The following is an 18,976-nucleotide window of genomic DNA, read 5'->3' on the forward strand; positions in this document are numbered from 1 at the left end:
TTATTAGATTGTGGAAATACAAATAATTAGCTCTACCTCCACCTTCCTGTCCTTGTCTAATTCGTTGTCATAACTCAAGATAAACGGATTTCTATGGCAGCACACATCTATAAGATTTTGTAAATAATGCATGATTAGAGTCTAATTCACCTAAAATGTAGATTCTTTCATGATTTACATTTATTTTAAAACACTACTAACCATCATTGTCATTCCAAACTTTCTTTCTTTCTGCATATGGAAAAACAGCATTTCTGAAGTCTTTGTATTTGTCCTATATTTTTACAATAACTTTGTGTGAGGAACAAACTGAATAGTAATTTGTTATTCTCTGAATGTCTGCTGAATGAAAAGTAGCGATGTGCATTTCAAGACGGAATAATTATCAGTCCGATCTTTAAATGCATCAGCTGATCCAGTTCACAGAGCCATTCTTAATGATTCATCCACTAGTTCAACTCTCTTTTTCAGTAAAGCGGGTTGCAACAGCCAACTGGAAAATATTCACTGAGATCATGACTTAAATTGTGGTTTGTCACACAAAATATTTGTTCAGAAGACTTGGAATACAGTGCACAAGTTGTATAGACCACTTTTATGAGACATCTTCACAGCTGCAGTCCCTGTTTACTTTCAATATTTTGAATATGGTGGCCAGGAAAGTTATTTTGTGTTCCACTTGAGGGTGAGTAAATAATGACAGATTTTTTTTAGTGACCTCTTCCTTTACCGCGTGTTTTTTTTCAACCTATGAGCACATTCTGATGTAGGACAGACAGTGTTCTTTCTGTTTTCAATTCTGTGTTGTTTGTCCTCCCACTCAATGTAATTATCTCTCGAGATATTTGTGTTTGCCGGACACAATGTGATCATTCACACAAATGATCGGGGTTGAGTCTCGGTGTAATGTCAGTGTGGCTCTTCTGCTTTAAGCATTTGATGGAAAAGTGTGGGGGTGAAGGGAATAGAATGACACCAAAAAGCAAAAATCCAATTATTCGTGCATAATAACAATCGTGCGGTATTCGCGGGCGATTGCCAGCACATAACCCAGCCCTTGCTGTCTCTCCTACTGTCTAAGCGCCAATTATGGTCCAGGCAGCGGACATCCGCTTGAGCCAGGCCTCTTTCCGCTAGACCCATTAGGAGTTGCGCTGAACGTGATAGTGCTGTTTAGTCGAACACTGCAACCGTCCGTAAGAGCTGCTCTAGTGCACCAGCTCGCAGTACACATACACACATGCATGCTTGCGCTGATCAAGTTACTGAAGTAGATGGCACGCTGTTCCCTTGCAACATCATTAAAGCAAGGGTGGGGATTTTCCTACAGCTCTGCGTGTCTAGCACAATGCGGTCGTATCACTGTCCTCTTCTGGAATGCAGCAGTGTTACCTGAGAAAAGCCTGTGTGCGGCGGGTATAGGCAGGGTGGAGAGAGGGAGGGATGCATAAACGATTCGGAGCGCTGATAGAGTGAAAGAAAGAGGGATAAACCCAAAAAGGAAAGAGAGAGAGAGAGAGTACATGAGAGGCAGGACTCTGTGAAGTACCTCTTGTTATTAATAATTGATTCTTTGAAAAGACTGTGCCATTTAATTGGTGGTTAGGGGTGATCCTGGCACACACGCACCTCTGGGAATCTCTCTGCAGCTGGTTTCCAGTAACGCAGACTCAACGTGAAGGTGAGGTTGAGGGATCAGCGCTCCACGAGAGAGAGAGAGAGAGCATTTGAAATTGAAACCTACCTGGCACAACTCGAGCTGTGTCTGCAGTCTGCGAGGAATTCAGTCTAAAGCTCTAGAAAGTACACACCTTTCCATATCAGACAGCTTTCATAGTGTTGAACTTGAACCAGAGAGGCCACAACCCCACGTGATTTGCTTTGATGACCACCGCAGCTGTATTTCATTTTATTAAAGGGTAATTCCGGTATTTAACACCTTGAGTCTATTTTGTAGTTTGTTTTGAATGAAAATAGAGTGGTGGACTTAGAAATTTTGACAATGGGTCCTGTCTCGACTTTTTGACTTTTTTAAAATCTCCTGTGACAGCTTTAGACTGGCTGTCTATGGGCATGCACAAACATGTCCATAAAACAACCCTTGACGTTCATTTTCAAAACTGTGTAACTCACCGAGTGGTTCGTTGATGTTCTGAAACAAGTAGCGTAGCGAAATACCGTTTTATTTGTCTTTTTTTTTTAAATCGCATTGATGTCTGCTGGAGGACTCAGTGCTCGTTGATATTACTGCGCTAGGTAGGAAAACGGAAAGGGGTCTGTTTACATTTGGTTGCAGTCTTTTCGCTCGGTTCTCCGTCTCTCAGAAGGCTAGCGTGAGCAGAGCAACTGTGCTCCCTGTGTTGCGTACAGCATCCTGGCTGTCGCCATCAAGTGGTCGGGAGTGTGCTAACGCTTCAGACTCAAATATCGAGCGGAAGTTTATACGCGGTTGTGAGGTATCTGAAAAAATAGTTCCACAATTGCAAACAACACGGATTGAAAGCATACATTGCGCCGATATATTTGTTTTTAATCATCAACGAACACCACCAACCACTCGGTGAGTTGCACAGTTTTGAAAATGAACGTTAAGGGTTGTTTTAAGGACAGGTTTGTGCATGCCCATAGACAACCAGTCTAAATCTGTCACAGGCGATTCTAAAATAGTCAAAAAGTCGAGACAGGACCCATTGTCAAAATTTCTAAGTCCACCCCAGATAGCAGACTGACATTGAATCAACGTGGAAATATGACATCGAAACAACGTTGATCTGACATTGTTTTGCTCATCGAATTAACGTTGAACCAACGTCAGATGCGTCATTCTTTCAAAACTAACGGAAAATCAACTTGAAATCAACGCGTTGTTTCAACGTTATGAAAGCAAACCAATTTTCGATTTCATTTAGCTTTGAAGAATGCCGCGTCTGACGTTGGTTCAACGTTAATTCGATGAGCAAATCAACGTTGTTTCAATGTCATGAGAGACGTCGTTTCCACTTTGATTCAATGTCAGTTTACCACTCTATTTCATTCAAAACAAACTACAAAATAGACTCAAGGTGTTAAATACCGGAATTATCCTTTATTAAAATGAAATACAGCTGCGGTGGTCATCAAAGCAAATCATGTGGGGTTGTGGCCTCTCTGGTTCAAGTTCAACACTATAAAGCTGTCCGACGTGTACTTTCTAGAGCTTTTGACTGAATTCCTCGCAGACTGCAGACACAGCTCGAGGTAAAAAAAAGAAGGTGTTAAATACCGAAATTATCCTTTAACCTATTCATTGAATAATTTAGTCGTAAATGGAAACGCTGTCATTATTTACTCACTCTCATGTATTTCCAAACTTGTATGAATTAGATATTTACAACAGTGGATCCTAGTGACAACACTGCATAAAAGTAATTCCAGTTCAAATACTTGAGAGGCAATAATGCATAAGATGTTACAGCTTGTTTTCCAGGAACATATCTTTTGTCTTGCTACACTGGCAGGATTTTTATAAGCAAGGTAAAAACAAGTGGAAAAATGAATCTGCCAATTCAGTAAGACATGTAGTATTCGAGCCCTATGAAAACAAGTCTTACTATCCTTTCCAGTCTTGTTTCTCAAGCAAATGTGTTGTTTATAATGTTTATAAGAATTTGTATTGTTTTAGAGTGATATTCGTACTGGAAAACCAATGCAGTTACTTGTGTATATATTCCAAGTCTTCAGTGAAATGTTTTTTGAGATAACAATCCATTGGAAGAGATGATTATCAATGAATAAGGCAAGGAGATACATTTAACGTTTCTTCCTCACATAACGCTTTGACTTCAGAAGACTTGGAATGTAGATTACAAGCCATATGGGCTATGGTGTTATTGTTGTTGTTGTGTCTTTTTTTGTGAGATTGTGGGGCTTAACAGATGTGGTAATTATGGACTAGTCACAGCATGATGATTCTTCAAACATTCTCCATTTCATGACAACCGCATACAGTTTTGGAACGACGTGAGGTGGGTCCATTTTTATTTTGAGATGATCTGTTCCTTTAAGACGGGAACATTTTATGTGCTAATTATTCTCATTAAAATTTTGACTGTTACAAAAAGCTGCAGTCCCACAAAATGTGAAATCTCTTGCCGTCCACGATCTAAGCTTCTCCCCATATTGGATTAATTCCTAAGTTAATGTTCTACACAAACCATTTTAACAATGGAAACAGTGAGGCGTTTACAACAGACACCCACCGTATATTCAAAAAGGAACACACTCTTGACAAAGTCCAGAGCCAATTTGACCAGATAACATCTGTGGAGACCAGAGGAAGCTTTTCCTTTTGTTCAAAAACCAGAGCTGCCGCCTGTGAGAACTCTCGGCTTTGAACATTCTCTGTCCTATTACGCTAAAACCAGCTCTGGAGACTAGATATGCCTCAGGTAACAGGTTCTTTTCTATAATCAACAGCAGCACCGCATCCTTCCATTAGGACCTTTAATAAAATTCTCGGAGAAAAAAAAAATAGTGAGACGATTCTTTGGCAAAGCTGGGATAAAATTGAATAGCTTGGAAAGCTAAAAAAAGGATTGGCAGTGTGCGCTTACAAGATGACAGAGAATCAAGTCAAATAATGTGTCTGTGCGGTCTGAAAAGTTTGAAAACTGACTGAAAGCTGTGTGAATTCTGAAGTGTACATGGCTCAGTACACACCTAATTGCTGTGATTTGTGTGCACGGTGTGTGACTGGTGGCTATAAAAGGACGTAATCAATACAGAAGATACCGACGTGTGCGTTTGCATGTCTGTGTGTGTGCTTATCTTTTCATCTCTACTCTAACTCTCTTGTGCCTTTGTGCTGTTAACCATGATAATCTGTAAATCTGGATTTGCCCATCCTGCTGAATTATGCAAACCCATTTCAGCTCAGGCGTGAGGACTTTAACTGGGCTGGCAATGGGAGATAGACAGCTTGTGGTCTTCCTTTTCGGAAAGAGAAGAGATTGTGTTTCTATCCATCTATCCATCTATCACACACAAATCTCTATCAGACCTGTTCATTCTGTGTAATGATGGCAAAATTGAGCTGCAGTCAGTATTTTTCTGTGACTTCCTCTTCAGACCATCTTCAGTGCTTGATGGTTTGAGAGTGTTGTGTATCAGGGAGAAGAGGCCAGAAAGTGATCAGGCCCATTAGGCTCTCTCTCTGTGTGTGTGTGTGTGAGAGAGATGCGGCTCTTAGACAGTGATGGGCTCATTAGTAAGGCTAGGATGTACTGGATTTGTGCGTGTGTGTGTGTGTGTGTCTGTGTGCACGTTTGCAGTCTAATTATCATTGGACAGTTAGAGTGACTGTGACCCAATACTCTCCCGACCTCTCATTCTGACCTGCCTGCCGACGTCCGCTAGTTCAATCCGAAACCCCACAAACACGCGGTCATTGAGACACACAAACAAAGGAGAAAGACATCCCTTCATGAATGTCAATATGCACTGTAATTGGCTTGTACAGGCATCCCTGTTTTCTTTAAACAAATGTTGGTCATTAAGGCGTGAGTGAGATGATTAGTGTGAAGCTGTTGTGCGGTGCAGCGATACGCACGTCCTCTTATGGAATGTGTCCGCACAGCCATTAGCACGCCGTCTCTGACATGCCCCGTGTCCTCTCTCCTCTCACACCTATTTGTCAAACCGGCCACCATTCCTTGCAGAAATAATGACACCCCAATCAGACTGCAACTACAGTAGCGTGTGTCTAACCTTATTTTTTTTGAAGTGCAAGATTTATTTATTTTATTTTTGACAGAAAAGGAAGCTGATGGATGTCAGACAGACTGTAGTGGAATATAGATGCTGGTGTCAAAAAGTTGAAAAGACATTTTAAAGTTTAACATCCTCCCCCAAAAGGCCCTTCTGCTTTCTGGATACCGCAGTGCGAGATGAAAGCGCTTGTGCTTCTACAAAAGACTTGTTTTGTTTTTTTTTTGTGCCTAGCACCACTTTAGCTAAATGCATCTCATCCCGACGACCAGCATTGGGAAATACAATCTCAGTGCAGAGGGGAAAGTCTCGGCCAGCATTTCAAACAAAGGCACGCTAGCACAAAAGGATGAGAAGGGTAAAACCCTGCGACACTGGGCAGTTTAGGCCCTTAGGGGCCCATTGTTTTCGAAAGAGCATTGTAAAGAGATACACATGCGCAGAAAAAGCGGTTCACGCACATGCTCTAGTTGAGGGTGAGACCTGGCTGTAGCCGAGTGGCGCACACAAAGGAGCTTAATCATTCATAAAACTGGAGAGGCTAATAAAATATGCAGCACATGAATGCGGCGAACAGCAAAGTGCTCCGGTGCTGCCTAAACTTTAGAAAAGACACATCGAATCAACGACACATAACTATTGTGTGCGCGTAGCTATACCACCGGGGCTGAAAGGATGAGGTCACATTGTTTGTAACATCTCCAGGGCTGATCTTGTCACGACTGCATCATCTCGTTTCTGTCTTCTGCATCTCTTTATGCTCTTGTCTTGTTCATTCTCTGCCTTTTTGCTGCTTGGCTAATAGGGACTCTGAGCGAGGAGACAGGAAATGGCAACGGAGTGAGCCACAGGAAGTAGCAATCACAAATGAGATTTCTATAACGTCTCCGTTGTTTTTTTTTAGCAATGAGATTAAATAGACATCAAATGGAGACTTCCTTCACAGATGTTTTGCCCTGTAAAAAATACTTTTTTGGAAGATCTCAGAAATGTCTCAAACTGGATTCAAGCATTCTGAATTGTGCAATCACATGTCAGAGAATTCGTTGTATGAACTCAATAATTTCTCAATACGTTCTAATGACGTTTAATACCATTCAAGAGTTTGGTGTCAGTAAGATTTTTTTTTTTCTTGAAAGAAATTAATACTTTTATTCAGCAAGTATGCATTTCATTGATCAAAAGTGACACATAAAGGCATTTAAAATGTTGCAAAAGAATTGTCTTTCAAATAAATACTGTTTTTTGAACATTCTATTTATCAGAAAATCCTGAAAAAAATGATCAGTTTCCACTGAATTATTAAGCATCACTGCACAAAATAAGTTTGAGTTTGAATAATAGGATAATTTCATTTGGCACTGAAGACTGGAGTAATGCTGCTGAAAATTCAGCTTTTCCAACATAAATTACACAAATAAATTAAAATTTTATAGAAAACAGTTCATTTCAATAGTAATAATATTTCAGAATATTACCTTTATTCTGTGCTTTGATCAAATAAAGATCGACTCTCAAAACCACAAAAGTCTAACTGTCCCCAAACAGATAGATAGATAATAGATAGTTGTCGCATTTGTTTATTATTTCTCTGAATTTTAGGAGAAACATCTGAGACACAGCTTATACTTCTATGACATACCTGAGAACCTGAGAGCTGTTGAAAAGTATTAATATTTTTGGCTTTTCTGTATTTTGATGGTCCCTTTAACACATTCTGTTGACTATAAGTAATGTTGCAACTCTCATTAGAGTGTTAGTAGACTGGTAGGGTTAGGATTAGGGTTAAAATAAGTTGATTTGTAGGCCCCTACTTGCAAAGTTACTCATAGTTAATAGAATGTATGTTGGGGGAACACAAAAATAAAGTGTTAGCAGACATTAAGCAGACAGTTTTCTAATACTCTAATGAGAGTTTGTTGACATGTGGTTGCAAAATGACTTATAGTCTACAGAATATCTTAAGTTGGCCATCAAAATAAAGTGTTTCCACACTTTTGTCTGGAATGGTATGGAAATAATATAAGGCTCGAACTTCAGTTGCCCAGAGTGTGTGCGCTAACCCCTAAGCCATGGGTCTGACCTCTCTGTCCTTCTTTCCCTTATTATGTTTCACACAGAAGTTTGAGGGAGCGTTAGAAGCTGCAATCAAGAGTGCTGTTGTGTGACATATAACTCGGCTAATAAGTCCAGGCTTGGTTTCTTCACCACCTAGCACCTCTAGCAGCCAGGCACTCAAGTGAACTGAACCATCAAAGCAGAGGCTCCTGCCTTCAAGCTTACCATGGCTAACAAGCACAGCTGTTCACTGAACCCACCACAGACCAGCTGAGGATATATTAGTTATGTACAAACAAATAGAGTAATCATCAGCGTTTTCACAATGGACTTCACCTCAGGTGGACATTTTAATTTTTGAATTTAACAGGGTTGTGCACCTTTCAGAATTGATTTGAGAATCCAGTTCGGATTTAAATTGAATAAAAAATATATTGAAATTCAAACAAAGCCTTTGTGTGAAAGCTTAAAGGGTTTATAAGCCTATAACAGATGTATGAATCTCTTAATGCCATACTTTTATACATTGAAAGTTACTATTTTTCTAATAAAAACAAGTTAAAATCCTTGAAACAACACATTTACTTGAGAACAACACTGCCCAAGATATTAAAATAATTTTCAAATTATGCATTTTTAATAATAATAAAAAAATCTCACTAAATATAGGCAGATTGTTTTGCACTTTAAGTGTTTCGGATAGTTCACCCAAAAATTACAATTCTGTCATCTTTTACTAGATATTTTGAAGAATGTCAGTTGATAGGCCCCATTGACTTCAATAGTAGGCTATGTAAAAAATAAATAAATAAATAAATACTATGAAAGTCAATGGGGCCCATCAACTGTTTGGTTACCCATATTCTTCAAAATATATTTTGTTTTCAGCAGAAAAATGAAATTCACATAAGTTTGGAACAACTTAATGGTGAGTTTTCATTTTTGGCTGAACTATCCCTTTAGATAGGCCTATTTAATATGCAAAAGTTTATATAAATTTAACCCGTTTTTTTTTTTATTCAGTTTTTTAAAATTCCAAAATATTAAAACAAAACTTTTTTGCATTGTATACTGTGTTTCTTTATATTTCATATACAGTGTTGGGAGTAACGCATTACAAAAGTAATACATTACAGTAACATATTACTTTTTGCTGTAACGCAGTAGTGTAAGGCATTACTAATCAATTTTCAGTAATATTTTACTCGTTACATGTTCAGTGAGGCTTGTATTACAGTTGTATTACAGTGTATTGTCTGCTTTTACTTCTTAAACGCAACAGACGTGAAAGTTTTAAAGCAGTCTTTTAGTGCCAGTTCAGAGCGGTCGCGTCTGTAACATTGTTTTTTCCTCATAAATGCGAACACGAAAAATAAAATGAATATTTTAAGTTCTATGGAGACTGGAGAGCCAACCCTTCCTCATCTGATTTGCGCAGTGTAATTAACAGAATTACAAAAAATATATTTTGCCTCCTATTTTTTTGTCACGCGTGAATGTCTGTCTTTTTCCTAATATTAAAAATAAAACATAGACTGATATTTGTCTAATGTCTGGAGTCCTTTAAGGAAGTAGCCTATATGCGTTTCAATACATGTATTTTCTGAAAATTTTTATTTCAAGTTTTGACTGCAAATGTCATGTCCATAATGCTGGACTGTTCCCCAATTTTAAATAATTTATCCTCAACTAGTTTTGTGGTGTAGGTCTACGTATTTTATAATGTTAACTTCAAATAATACTAATAGCCTAATTTAAAGATAAGGCAGCATTGGATCTGGACGGTAAGGAGAATAACGCTGGAGTTGGAAGAGGTGTGTCTCGATTCTGTAGGTTCGTGGATCTGAGTCGTGTGGCGAATCGCGATTTCGGTTTCATATTGCATATCGTTACAGCCCAAAAGTTAAGTTCTACTTAGTTATTTTGGTGAAAGTAACTCAAAAGTAATACATGAGTAATGTAACGCATTACAATTCTGGGACAGTAATATTGTAAGGTAATGAATTACTTTTAAATAACAGTAACAAGTAATACCTAATGTATTACAGTTTGGAAGTAACTTGCACAACACTGTTCATATATTTATGCACTTCATATTCCAGAATGCAATAAAACGTTTAATTTCTATAAATTTAAAATTGAGTAAACTCTATTTCCGGTAATTCCAGTTTTACTTCCTGTGGGTTATGGCCAATTCAATTCAAATTCACATTCATCATTCAAAGGACACCGATTCTTAAATTCAGAAATTTGCACAACCCTGATATACATTAAAGCTGTGATTCACCTTGACATTCAATAGAAAACATATGACCTCAGTGGCCACATTTAGCATGATGGAAAGTCTGGAGAAAGAGCACGCCACACGTTTGAGTGTCATTACTAGCTCTGTATTTAGCCTTGAGCCCGGGGATATGTTTGGACAAGTCTTTGAGTGTCTGCCGCACAAATTATCCTGATAAAAGCACATGGGGCGAGCAAATTAATTCAACCGAAACCCAACAAAAGCACTGTTTACATAAGCTAATCCCAGACAGCGTGCTAGCCACCATGCCAACCCAGAGCAGCCTCCGCAGGCGTGGGGGAATCTGTATTGAATCATCACCCGGTCCCTGGGCAGTTGTGAGACCCCAAAGTCTCTTTATCCAACTGGGGAAGTGAAGGAAGGAACGAGTCCTTTCAGATGGCATCTTTACGGTCGTCAGTGGTTTGAAATCGGGGCCAAAACAAATGGCCTTCCCCACAGCGGTCTTTAATGTACCTTTTTGGGGCCTGATTTCAAGCCAGACCGTGGAGAATTGGATACAGTTATGGTGGGTTAGAATCGCTGTAGCTGAATCCTATTATAGGAGGCTCTTTTTACACTCAAAAGGTGTGTGCATAGTCCTTACATGTACTTTTCATGACACGGAGAAGGTTGGAGTGGGAGATGAGTGCTTGGGGGTGGGGTCCGTGGAATGAGGAGCACCTTCTCAAGGATTTATGACACCTTACTTCGCCTGCTCTGTCCTTGGTTGCTTTCAGGGGGAAACGCTTTACAATGAGTCTCTAGATGAAAACGCACGGGAGGGGTTCGAAGAGGGGATGACAGGAGTGGTTGAAAGGCACTACATCCCTCCTCTGTTTCTTGAAATCGACTAGCGATCATTTGTGACTGAAGTCAAGCTGCACATGCTGTTTCTTCTGGCTATCTATGTGAATTCATAGCAAAAGCAGTGTTCCTAACCGCTAATTACAACTTGAAGCTCATTAACCACCGGTTTTGTACACACACACACACGCATGCGCGACTGCTGACGTTGCCGTCATACATCTAGATGATTTATCCATCTATCCGTTATCCATTATCCCTGCTTCCTATGAAACACTATCACTTTACAAATCCACACGGATCTATAGTTAGTTACAGCTAAACTCTCAACCCCTAACTAAAATCTTGTTCCTTGTTTATCTCCGAGATGCAAAGACACGAAGCCGGCGGTAAAACGTCAATGAGTCCCTGTGTTGATGCAGCCTTCCACGGCTATGGCTTGTTCCTCCTTGGCCATTTATCCCTGAACACAGGCTTTGTCGAGCACTTATGCCAGTGGCCTAAAAGCAAGCTGTGTGTAAAAAAGAAATGGCAGGGCCCTTAAAAGGGGAGAATACATCAGGCTCGGGTTGTTACAAAGTGGTCCTCTATTAAAAATGCAGCATGGCCATTACCTCAGGACCGGTGCCTTTCTCCTCTGGTTCTCTCAAGCCAATAGAAACCAACTATATAGCTCAGGTCGCCCCATTACAGCCTGGACCACACATGAGTCCTGGTCATGCATGACTCCTGGAAATGCTTAAAGGTGACAACGACCAGATGCACAAGAAAAAATACTTTATATATTTATAAAAGTATTGCACCTCGTAATGTAGTATACAAGTCAATTTCTATCCCACGGACTTAAAAAACAACAACTATTTATTTATTTATTTAAAAATCAATTTATCATTTATTTAAATTGGTTCTACACCTAAAAATGTAATCGTCTTTCAAGGAATTTTTGACAAAATCTTTTGTCCATACAATGAAAGTTAATGGGAACCAATGTTGTTTTGGACCTCACTGACCTCACAAGTGGATGGACTAAAACATTTGAAGCCATTTCAAAATTTTGATGAGTACATGACAGAATTTTGCCTTTTTGAGTGAACTATGCCTTTAATTAAAATGATCTGAAACTAATTTGGATACTTTTATGCTTCCCTCAATTATATATATATATATAGCATATATTCAATTATATATTATATTGATGACATTAACTGCCACTGGAAAGTGGATTTTAAGTTCCCAGCATGCTTTGCATTAAACTTATTCTTGAGAAGAGCTTTGAGATGCTACTTTTCAAAGGCACTATATAATGTTTATTATTAAAGTGGATCAGAAATGATAAAATCAAGTGATTTTAGAAAAGTATTTGTCATGTGAGTTTCTGTGGTTACTGTTGTGGAGCTTAAGTTGCTTAAGTTGTGAAGGCTGTGGTGTGTGTTTTGTCACACAATGAGAAATAGAGAAATAATACTTTATTTTCCTCCCATGTGTTAAATTTAGTAAAATAAGCTATGTGAACATGCCCTGTGAAGATTGATTTTATTTTCTGAAGCAGTTAAGATTAATTGGATCAATCAGTGATTTTTCCCAGGTGAAGTAAAATCTAATTTAATGTGATCTGCTTGAATTAACATGAATTTAAATCATCAGTACCATTCAATTTTCAGTTTAAGTTTAAAGGAGCTATGAAAGAGCAACCTTTAAGCAATAGGCTTCTTTTTTCGAATAGTTTGGTGGATAAATATAATGAAATCGAAATATGGGCAGTATATTTATGTCACATCCGATCAGATTTTACAGCCAGAACTATTAGTTTTTATCAATTCCAATGTACTAATACTTTAACTCAGCAGTGTGAGTGACAATAAAAGTTTCTTCTTGCACATTCTTATATTGTTTTTGTGTGGCTGGATGCACATCAGAGTTATTACTCTCTGATGCAAGATGTGAAAATCTAGAACACATTTCACTTTCAGAACGGGCCAGAAAATATTGAAGTACTGCTACAAACAGCTCCTCCGTGCGCTTTGTATTCTTTTCCTTTCATGTTCATGACTAATGTAGAGCGTTTTACCCCTGAAACGAGGACAGTTTTGGGCATAACATTTTATCCACCTATATGGGTATGTTTGCCAAGTATGTTCCTTCCTCTTTTCAGAGTGAACCCCACCCCTCTGAACAGATGGCTGGAGAGAATGCCTAGGACACAGTAGGAGAGGGAGAGAGAGGAAAAGGGAGGGAAGGGGACAGAAAGGAGGAAACGAGAAGGACATTGATGGACCAAAAATATATTTACTGCATGCATGCTTTCCTAAAGATATTCATGATCATCTGGATGGATGGATGGATGGGATAGATTTTATATTTTAAGGAATATCACACAATTTTTGTCCATGCATGTTTTAAATAGGAATCCACTGTTCACAATACATTTTATAATTTTATAATTTTTATAATAAATTTGTATTTCAAAAAAGTAAAAAAAAAAAAAAAACGTTTGCGTTTTTGAAATGTTTGCTGTAAAAAATTTCAGAAATAAAATAAAGCACTATTGTTAAAATGTCAATAAATTATTAAATATAAATTTTCATGTTTTATGAATTCAATTGATTAGACATCCTTTTTGATTATTACAGTTTAATTAAACCATGAAAATAGAATTTGGAGGCGGAAACAAAAACCATATTGGGGGAAAATAAAATGGATTTCATAGGGCCCTATCTGTGGTTTGGATGTGCATTCAGATGCTAACAGAAAAATTACACATGGACAAGCATAATTTAGCACTCTCGCAGATCTGAAATCCTCAACTCGATGGTTACAGGCAAACACTTACAGCAAACATTCTTTCCCGACGGAAGTGTTTACATGTATAATTCACACACGCATACAAAGCCTGTGCTCTTGTAAGTTAATGTCTCCGTGCATGTCATTATGGCTTGCTTCCAACAAGAAAAGCTCATACACCCAAAATACTTTAGAGCACATTCAGCACAAACAACCCAATATATATTTTGTGTGTGTGTGTGTGTGTGTGTGTGTGGAATTTTTAGAAACAGTATTATAGTCTAACATCACATAATGCTATTATAGGTAATGTTATTGCTGTGCTCTCAAGGGGAGAACACAGGACAGGGCAAGTGATTTGGAGTCAGGATTTGTCTTCCAACAATATCCGATGGAACAAATAACCGCATTTTAAACAATTATTCGAAATGTTAAGCATATTTTAGGTCTAAATTACTCAATTTGTTGCAGTGAGTCATTTGCGTGTGAAACGGCTGAGTGTGCTTATGGATTTTAATCTATCCTTTCACCTGTTTAATGACAGTGTTGGTAATGAATACCGAAAATCAAATTGTCGTTGATACCTGTAAATTGCTTGTCCATTAACGAGTTTAATTATTCAGATGAAGGTTGTTTGGAGGAGGGGAGATGAGAGCATTTTCACCGTTGTGGTAAAAAAAAAAAATTGGTGCCGCTAGAGGAAAATGATGCATCGGTCTGGTAATTATCCACAAGCGGAGTAAATATCACAACGTAATAATCCTAAATGACATTGCGAGCAGCAGAAATATAATGAGCCACATATATGCATCTTTCCCATAATGCAGCAGGAACATTGCTGGCAAGCCACATGTCACCTCACTGCAGGCCAGTTAGTGTGCACTCCCACTGAGAGGAGAGGTTTAAACGGCCGACTGGATGTTATTTCTGCTGTACATAAAGCTGACCCCACAGAGTGTAACCGAACACCACACACACACACACACACACACACTTGCTCGCATATGCAATCTCATGGCTCTGGATTTGAGTGCTCGCTCTGGCTCTCTTCCTCTTACCCTTCTTTTGAAACATCAATGCGCGCACACACACACCATAAAGCTCTGACTTCTAGCTGCTGATTGAATGGAAGACGGGGCCCCACTGGCCTCTGTTGACACAATGCAGGAGGGAATTACGTCCCTTAAATTCTATTTTATATCCCACTGGTGTATGGCTTCTGTCAAGGAGACCTCAGCCCACACACTACTCACGTTTATACACCCACCCATGTTCTCCTAAAACCTGATAGGGGAAAGGGTGGTGTGATGTTGGTACTGTTGACATGCACATTAGGGGAATACACACTCTTAGAAAAAAGGGTTCTATATATGTAGCACAGAGTTCTTTACTCCACTCCAAAGGATATTTAATGCTAAAAATGGTTCTATAATGAGAAGAAAGAACCCTTTTGGCACAAAGGCTATTATTCGTTCATATATTACATTATTCTGCAACATTTTGTAGTGTGTAATTCAATTATTGTTTATTAAACTGTTGTAGTAACTTAATATCACATTTTAATCATGCTGATTTTGGAGGATAAATACTGAAATGGCACTCTTCGTCTGATATTGATTACAGTAATTACATTTTTTTAACCCACATATCTTGAATTTTGGGATCATGCATTGCATTTTAGGGGTTCCAAATACATAGCGCTTTAGAGCCTTTTAAGGTTCTATATAGAACCTTTCCTTCTAAGATTGAGTTACATTGTGAGATTTGTGAATCCATTGATTTGGGTTGCATGCTATTTTTTTTTATTTGAATTGAGGAATGAATAATTTCCATTCAATTATGACCATAAATATTTGTTAGGAAGTAGAATTCAAATTAATAAAATTCTCATGACTAATAATTTTTTTTTTAAAAAAGCTTTAAATGTTGGCTTGACAAATCCTTTGAGGTAAGTTTAGAAAGCATTTATGTTTAGATAGATAGATAGATAGATAGATAGATAGATAGATAGATAGATAGATAGATAGATAGATAGATAGATAGATAGATAGATAGATAGATAGATAGATAGATAGATAGATAGATAGATAGATAGATAGATAGATAGATAGATAGATTGATAGATAGATAGATAGATAGATAGATAGATAGATAGATAGATAGATAGATAGATAGATAGATAGATTCATTCCCTGTTACTTTGTGTTACAACATCTTGCCCAAAGGCGTGATCTTGTTTGCACTAAATTTCTTGTTCAGTGATATCTATGACCCACATGAATTTGGAGCCATATTTATGTTTCTTTTGAACCTACTTTAATGAAAGTAAGCAATTTACATGTAATTGATACCAGGGTCTTTATATAATTGAACCGAATTACTGATCGTCGACATTAACAGCTTACTGTAGCATCATAATTTCCCCTGCTTAACATTTGCCTCTCTTCACACACAGAGCGTTATTGGGGCAGAGAGGGAGAGAGAGCGAGGTTAGATTGTGTGTCAGTTGCCGCTCTTCCCCCTCATGATTGATTTCCCCCGGAGGAATGCCTCCACTCAGAGAGCACGCTAGAATCAAGATTAATAACAGGCCATTTACATCCCCAATCACGCACGCACACACAATCACGCTCACACTGACCCGTGCTCACATGAGGTCTCCATCCTTCACAGGCGAGACCGAATGTCTGAAATCTGAAACTCTCTCCCAGTGCCAAAAAACCTCCTCCATCTCCTTTAATATTCTACAGATCAATAATTATTCCCAGACCATTACCCATGATGCTTCAGTGTATGCCATAGTGCTCTAGTTTGGTAAGGATCACCAACATACTTTGCGCAATTGTAAACCTTTTGAATATGCATGCGTTCTCTTTGACGGGCCCTACTTAGCGAGGTGAGTTATTGTTGGAAGGACTTCTGGTTGTGAAAAGAGAGAAGGGCAGAGACATGATGCTCCGGACGAGCCCCCACATCCCTTGGAGACACTCTTGAGAAACTCATTAGACAGCGGATGTGGGTAAGATCCAATTTGACGTGACCTTGAAGGCAGCTACAAGGAGTGGGGAGAATGTGTGTGTATGTGTGTGTGCTTGTGTATTGATGGGTAATACGGTGCCTGTTGCCAGTGTCATGTATAGACTAGTGATGAAGGGCATCAATCAAGTCGTTTTCTACAAGCTCCTCTAAGATTTTGATGGTTGAGATTGGCCAATACATTTTTGGAGTGTACACAGTAGTAAAAGGAGGAAAAGAGAGAGGTCATAAACACTTGCTGATGGGGAGCGACTTGGCCACTGCCGTTTATCATGTGTCTTTTGGGAACGCTTGCATATTTGGCCAACGTTGAGCCAGCAACTCCTCCAACTGACTTTCCATAAATTTTCTTCCCTTTTGCACTTCATAATTTACTCACCCCAAGTTGATCAGGAAAATGCATCCTCACGTCCCCTTTGTTCTAACAGCCATTTTTTAAAACTCTGATCCAATCATAGCTCTCTCTCTCTCCACTTTCATTCACTCAAACATGTAACGCAAGTGCCAGCCTCTTATGGGGCGCGGCGCATAAAAACATTCATGAATCACAGAGGGAGGCCAAGATCACCAGTGCCCCCGATAGCATCTCGGCGCTATCGATCAGCCTGTGGTAATCAATTCTCCACGTCCGGGTGGTGTAGGGGCTTAGAGAGATGGATGCAATTATTCCAGTCCCTCCACCACAGGCTACGCAGCTGAGAGGACAGAATCTGTAGATCGAGAGTTTGTGTGCATGCATTCTTGATAAATAGGCACTCTTTCACCTCAAGAGAGCCGCCCATGTCAAGTATCGGTCATGTGGTTTGTGTGTCAGAATGATGCGGACGCAAGGAAGTGTGTGAGGCATGAAATCAGAACATCACAAAACCAGGTAACCAAGGTGCCTTACCTTAGTCTGAAGGTAGTGAGGGTAATAGTAAGTGTACTGGGGGTACATTGGTTGCTGTTCCAAACGTTTGCCCATGTAGCTGGAATCCTTTTGGCTGTGGCTGGAGACAGAGACTCGCGTGTGGGATCCAACACTCAAAAAGCCTCCGCTTGTGGTTCCGCAGCTAGAGGCTAGATCCGCGTGAGCAACGGAGTCAGAGGAAGGATGAAGAGAGAGAATGAGATGATGCGCCCGTGCTTCTCCTCTTCGCGTGTCTTCGGGAGCAGGGGAGGAGGAGGTGATGGGAGGACAGCGGAGGTACGAGGATGGGATAGCAGAGGAGGTGTGCGCGTAGAAAGAGAGCAGCGGCACAGGAGAGAGGAGAAAAGGAAAGGAGGTGGTGAGGGAAGAGGAGGGGGCACTGTGGCGATCACTTCTCTGGAAAACCGGCTTTTAGTCTCCTGCTCATGCCTTGACTGCCCTCTTTCTATCTATCTCACTCACACTCTCTCTCTCTGACAGTCAGTGCAGCGTCGGTTCCCAGAGGAGCTTGTCAGATATCCCAGTCGCACACTTTGTTCCCGTCTGGCGGATGCACAAAGCGCCAATGTAGACAGTCGCTGGATTCGGATCTCTGCGCGCACAGCTGACGGGACTCAAACCCTCCGCGGGAAAGGACCAGACGTGAGAACCGTGAGGTTACGAGGCACACAGGAATCGGCACAAACTCCAGACAGGCTTGCAGTATCCAAAAACTCCAAGTGCAGCAACACTGTTTGTCCTCTGTGATGTTCTTTTCTTTATTACACGCCTCCCTCGTCTGCCTGCTTTGTTGCGCGCGCGAGAGTGTGTGTGCGAGAGTGAGTGTGAGTGTGTGTGGCTGTGTGAGAGTGTGTGAGTGTGTGTGCGCGCTGCCGGCTGCTCCACACTGTGGGGAAGATTGAAGGGATCAGCTCGGGCACTGCCGTGTTCCTCCTCCTCCACAGCCTGGTGGGTTGGGCTAAGGGCTGGCTGCAACCAACCACTCCCAGCCAGGGGAGTGTCTTAACCAGCCTATCTCTGTCTGTCCTCATGGGAGAACTGCCGCCCACTGCACGGCTTCAGTAGTGTAGAAGGGGAAGACTTGCTCTTACACCCACACTCTGGGGGAGGAGACTGTGGACGACACAGCATGGAGCCGAGGCCCCCTTCTGGTCAACCACAGACTGCACCTCATCTGATCTCCCTTTCCCACAAGCTTTTTTTTCTTCTCTTTTTATCCTCAGAGTGTATTTTTAACTTCACTTTCTCAATAAATAAAACATAAATGACTGTAAGATGTTTCTTTGCTCTTGTCTGAAACATGCTGGTAGCTTTGCATTGGCTGACACACTGACATACTGACACACTGACATTAA

The 18,976-nt window shown here is 40.0% G+C and overlaps 1 protein-coding gene across 2 annotated transcripts in view; it reads right to left on the reverse strand.

The window, feature by feature from the left end:
- rbms3 (RNA binding motif, single stranded interacting protein) overlaps positions 1-18,577 on the reverse strand; it is a 150,307-nt gene extending 131,730 nt beyond the window's left edge. Inside the window, exon 1 of one of the 2 annotated variants that reach the window (XM_039650815.2) lies at positions 17,601-18,575. In XM_039650815.2, the coding sequence (XP_039506749.1) occupies positions 17,601-17,675 (75 nt within the window). In that variant the 5' untranslated portion in view covers positions 17,676-18,575. Of the gene's footprint in view, positions 1-17,600 lie in introns of both variants that reach the window. The other variant, XM_089117891.1, reaches the window with a different exon arrangement.
- Between the last annotated feature and the right edge of the window lie 399 nt (positions 18,578-18,976).

The sequence above is a fragment of the Pimephales promelas genome, chromosome 12 (genome assembly GCF_988280905.1).
Source record: "Pimephales promelas chromosome 12, fPimPro1.hap1.1, whole genome shotgun sequence".
Taxonomy (NCBI): Eukaryota; Metazoa; Chordata; class Actinopteri; order Cypriniformes; family Leuciscidae; genus Pimephales; species Pimephales promelas.